This window comes from Elephantulus edwardii, unplaced genomic scaffold (genome assembly GCF_000299155.1).
Source record: "Elephantulus edwardii isolate Elephantulus edwardi_28Jun2011 unplaced genomic scaffold, EleEdw1.0 scaffold00091, whole genome shotgun sequence".
Taxonomy (NCBI): Eukaryota; Metazoa; Chordata; class Mammalia; order Macroscelidea; family Macroscelididae; genus Elephantulus; species Elephantulus edwardii.
Window position 1 is genome coordinate 134,224 of NW_006399841.1, and position 5,587 is coordinate 139,810.

The 5,587-nt window shown below is 45.8% G+C and overlaps 1 protein-coding gene across 1 annotated transcript; it reads left to right on the plus strand.

Annotated features, from left to right (window-relative positions):
• Positions 1–549: 549 nt before the first annotated feature.
• Positions 550–1,620, plus strand: CX3CR1 (chemokine (C-X3-C motif) receptor 1). Its single transcript, XM_006890643.1, has one exon. The coding sequence runs from the start codon at positions 550–552 to the stop codon at positions 1,618–1,620; it is 1,071 nt and encodes a 356-aa protein (XP_006890705.1).
• The last annotated feature ends 3,967 nt before the right edge of the window (positions 1,621–5,587 follow it).

The following is a 5,587-nucleotide window of genomic DNA, read 5'->3' on the forward strand; positions in this document are numbered from 1 at the left end:
GTACGTGCGCGCGCGCATACACACACACACACACACACACACACACACAATAATAAAAAGAAAATTTTTTTAAAAAAAATAGGGCTGCTATGAAGGGTTAGGGGGAGAATAAGGAAAACCGTGGATAGACAATGAATACTGTATTGGAACAGATAAGAGGAAGAACAAAAAGAACGTGATTGGGTATTATATGTACAATAACCATCTGGAACGAGGGGTGCATTACAAAGTGGACTGGGGGAGAAGGTGAGGAGGGAGGATAGAAGAAAATATACAACAATGAATGAATAAGCTTAAGAAAACAATTCCATACTGCAATCCCAGAGGTGCACAGTTCAAATCCACCAGATGCTTTGCTGGAGAAGGAGGAACAATCTCCTCCTGTACCAGTCAGATCTGATTTGACAGTACACTCACACAAAATAATAAAACTAAAAAAAAAGAAAAAGAAGACAATTCCAAATGTGAATAATTTAGAATTATTCTAGTAATTCCAAATTCTCTGAGAATCAATTTATTTCTATTCCTTTCTGACCTAGGTTTCGTGTCATGTCTCTCCTCTCCCCTGAGCCGACTCTGGAATACTATGAGTATGACCCGGAGGCCGAGGCGTGTCCTGAAGAGGACATCGTGGCCTTTGGGGTCACCTTCCTGCCCATCTTCTACTCGCTTGTCTTTGTCTTTGGCCTGGTGGGAAATGTGTTGGTGGTACTCGCGCTCACCCACAGCCAGAAGCCCAAGAGCGTCACTGACATTTACCTCCTGAACTTGGCCTTGTCCGACCTGCTCTTCGTGGCCACCCTGCCCTTCTGGATCCACTACGTATTAAGCAGCCACGGCTTCAACCACGCCGTGTGCAAGCTCACGACGGCCTTCTTCTTCATCGGCTTCTTTGGGGGCATCTTCTTCATCACTGCCATCAGCATCGACCGGTACCTGGCCATCGTCCTGGCCGCCAACTCCCTCCAGAGCCGGACAGTGCAGCACGGCGTCACCGTGAGCCTCAGCGTCTGGGCCGCGGCCATTCTGGTGGCCGCTCCGCAGTTCATGTTCACCAAGCAGGACGAAGGCGAGTGCTTCGGTGACCACCCCGAGGTCCTCCGGGAGGTGTGGCCCGTGCTCTGCCACTTGGAGGTCAACCTCCTGGGCTTCCTGCTCCCGCTGCTCGTGATGGTCTACTGCTACTTCAGGATCATCTGGACGCTCTGCTTCTGCAAGAACCACAAGAAAGCCAAGGCCATCAAGCTCATCGTGCTCGTGGTGGTCGTCTTTTTCCTCTTCTGGACGCCCTACAATGTCATGATTTTCCTAGAGACGCTCAAACGCTACGACTTCTTCCCCGGCTGTGACGTGAGGAAGAGCCTGAGGTTGGCCACCAGTGTGACCGAGACGGTGGCCTTCAGTCACTGCTGTCTCAATCCCCTGATCTATGCGTTTGCAGGGGAGAAGTTCAGGAAGTACCTCCAGCATCTGTACAGGAAGTGTCTGGCTGTCCTGTGCGGCCACCCCGTCCGTGTGACTTTCTCCTCGTCCGAGTCACAGTCGATCCGGCAGGAGAGTGTCCTGAGCAGCAATTTTACTCACTACACGAGCGATGGAGATACCTCGGTTCACCTCTGAAGGGACCTCTGAAGCCATGTCCCTAGAGAGAGCCCAGAGCTCTTGAGTGACACCAAAAAAATGACAGCTTTTGTGTTTTACATGCAAGATACCAATGAGGCCAGTGTCCCTAAAACAACCTGAGAATGTTTTGTGTTTGTTTTTGGTGTTGGGTTGTTGTTGTGATGTGCCATCGCGTCACCTGCGACTCATAGTGACCCTATGTACAACAGCTCTGAACCCTGCTGTGTCCTGTACCAAGCTTATTGTCTGTGACACATCTACCCCCATTACCCCAGTCACCGAGTCAATCCATCTCATTGAGGGTCTCAGTGCACACATTATTCTTTTTTTAATTGTGATTTTGGGGGAAAGTTCACAGAAAGAGAATGTTTCGGAGAATATTGTTCTTGTTATTGATGCTGTCAAGTTGACGAAGACTTATAGCGACGCCGTGAACAACGGAGCTGAGTCGAGTCCTATCTTGAGCCTCCTCCTCATTTCTGATCTACTTGAGCCCAGTGACAGTCACTGTGTCGATTGATCTGTTTGAGGGTCTTCCTCTCCTTCCCTGACCCTCCACCGTTCCAAGCACGATGTCTTTTTCCAAAGATGGTAGTGCTCAAAATACAAGCGTAAGAAATAGATATGTCTTTTACTACGAATGTCAAGGATTTTGTTATTGTTGATCAATGGGGGGAGGGGTGGAAGTTTTTCAAAAGTTCAACTTAGACCAGCTTAGCTAGAAAGGGAGTAGTGAGTATCGGTCTGCAAATATCACTATAGTTCGAAATAGTGTCAAATTAATGACAGCAATTCAAAAGATTAGACAGGAATCTCCAGGGCCATAGAATTTACATTAGGAGAGCAGAAACAACTCAGAAAAAGCAGATGAACATGGTTTCACAACTCAAAGAACATACCCAAGGTCATTATGTAGAAAATGTCAAATTGGTGTATGTATCACTGTGTCTATTTTGAGCAGCAACAGCAATAAAATAAATGGGAGGAAAAGGGACTGAAATTCACTCCTTCGGGGGAAAATTCCTTTCAGGTGCCCAGCTCTGAAACAAACAGTGGCCATTTCAGAGAGAGGGGGTACATAACAAGGCAGCTGTCATCCCAGTCTTAGAATGAGAAATGGAGGGAGATCTGTTCTGAAGGATTTGTAGAAGTGAGTGTCATTCTGAACAGACAGAACAAGATCTCTCTGCTAACCCTACCATATGCCTGACCCGTCTCTTCCATGACCATACCAGCATGCACACCCAGCCAGCCTCATTGCCATTAAGGACCCTGCTTTCATTTCTTTGAGTCAACAAGTGTTCCTCATTGCCTGCTCCTTCAAGTTCAAACTCAAATGTGTGGCTTCCACCAATGTGGTCTCGCATACCGATTCCCATTGCTTTCCCTCCCTCCAATCTGTCAGCTCTCTTTCCACACAGCCTTTGTGTCCACACTTGCTCCTAGACCCAGGGGAAAAACAGAAAGAACTCTGGCTGGATTCCAGGGCCAGCTCTGTCACTTTCACGCTGGGTATTTTGGGACACAGAGAGCTCCAGATTCCCTCATCTGTAGGTAGGAATAATGGTGCCTCTTATCCAGGGAGCATCCTTTCCAGCCTGAACAATCATTGACAGTCCCAGTCCTCCTGTCTGGCTCCCAGAATGCAGCTCTTTCCGAACCAGCCCTGCTGCACTGCAGGGATAGCATTGCTGGAACTTGGAGGAGTCTACATATTCTATGTGACACTACACTATGGACAGAAAGAGAGACTGGTTTACCAGTCAATGCACATTCCATACTACAGACTGCTGCTCCATCCTTCCAGACTGCCTCAAATATTCCCTCCCAATCCCTTTGGGCCAAGTCTCCATCCATCTCCAAGGAGATTCATTCATGTGTTTGTCAACATTCATGCACTTGTCAACATGAAGAACTCAGGCCAGGGAAACAATGTTGTGTTTATTTTTTTTTTAAAGTTAACATTAGGGTTGATCTGAAACTTTAAATCTTGAAAAATGATAATAATGCTAAAGAAAATGTCTTGAAATCTAGCCATCTAGCAATATTGTCATCCCTAGATTTGCTCAGAGAGGCTATTCCTTGGAAAGGGACGTCATGCTTGGAAAGGCAGAGTCAACACAAAAGAAGAAGACCTTTGATGAGATGGAATGACACAGTGACTGCAGCAATGTGCCCAAGGGTGTCAGAGAAAAGGGGGATGGCAGAGGACAGGGCTCAGATCTGGTGTTCATAGGGTTGCTAGGAGTCATACTCGATTTGATGGCACCTAACAACAGTCCAGAGTACTGACAAGCAACGATGTCTGTCTAGAGACTAAAGTGTGCCTAATCCAGGCCATGGTCTTTACCATCACTTGAAAGCTGGGCAATGACTGAGGGTGACAGAAGACGAATCAATGTCTTCGAATTGTGGTGCTGGAGAAGAGTCTTGAACATACTGTCAAGGAGAGGGTGAAATCAAGTTTCTCCTTGGAGACTAGGATTTTGAAGCTCCATCTCACATACTTTGGGCATGTGGCCAGGAGCGACCAGTTTTTGGAGAAGGACATCATGCCCAGAAGGTTAGAGGGGGAGCTCAGGAAAGGAAGATCCCCAATGAGATGGATTGATATAGTAATTGGGGCAATGGGGCTTGGTGTGTCAGAATTATTGAGACTGACTCAGGACAGGGCAGGGTTCAGAGCTGCTGTACATAGAGTCACTGTGGGTTACAGGCGACTCAACGGCACATAACAACAGCGGTAACCTATTTCCATGCATACATAGAAATGAGTAATAATGAACTGGCGGTTTTATAGTCTACATTTTTTCCTCTTTACATTAGACCCCAAACAGCTTTCTTTCCTTGACGTTTAATGACTAAGGGGATGAATGAGTCATATCCCATCGACATAATATGCTGTCATTTGGTCATCAGTGCTTTGTCAATAAAACTTTAACTTGTTTTAAATAGTAAATACAGATTTTATAGCATCTTCACCGATGTCATTTCCTTTTCTTTGGATCATCTCCTTGCTATGGGAGTAGCTGGGTCAAGGAGGCATGGAAATGTTAGCATCTGGTACATACACCTAAGATGAGGATTTTGCAAAACTTTTGTTGAACATGTGCTGTATGCAACATGAGAGCTAGGAGTTGAGGCTGTTCCAAAGCTGAATAAGATCAGATCTCTGTCCTGAGTGACTGAACACGGAAACGCAAAAAAAGAGAAGTGAATAAATAAGCATAGTTTGTCTTTTTAAATTTTTTTTATTATTTTTGTGTGCGTGTACCGTCAAATCAGATCTGACTGGTACAGGAGGAGAGTGCCCCTCCTTCCCCGGCAGAGCATCTGGTGGATTCGAACTGTGCACCTCTGGGATTGTAGTTGCAGCTTCTTGCCACTAGGCCACCAAAGCTCCCTGCATAGTTTGTCTTAAATGGTAGAACAATGGTTTCTGACTTGAGTCATTAGGGGGGAAAAAAAGAGGATAGTTTCCTACACCGAGTGAACAATGTGTGCAAGGGGAAGGAGAGTTCCAGAATCACATGCTGTAGAGAGCTGCTACGTGGCAGATGAAAGACATCAAGAGCAGAATGGGTGATGGAACCTTTCAGGGATCAGGCTCTGGGCCAAACAATGAAGAAGCTATTGGAGGCTCATGAGTTTGAGCCCGTATTATCTGACCCTCACTCCATCTACTGACTCATGATCATGAGTTTACATGTTCATTTCTTTCTTCACTTCCAAGAAAAGAGATCATTCTATTGCCTTGAGAAAGAAAAGTAGAGAGACTAACACTTGTAGATCTTGAAGAAAAATTAAAAGAACCTTGAGTTCCATCGTCAGTCATCCAATTATTTCTTTTGCTGCGAAGGACAGATAGGAAAAACTAAGGAAGTTTGTTGAAAACTCAAAAGTAGCAATGATGTTATCCTCCAAGTGGGAAAGCTCTGGTGGCCTAGTGGTTAGAAGCTGTACT

What these genes read in the sequence shown, in the direction of transcription:
- CX3CR1 (XM_006890643.1), top strand. Translation starts at nt 550, where the DNA reads ATGTCTCTCCTCTCCCCTGAGCCGACTCTGGAATACTATGAGTATGAC.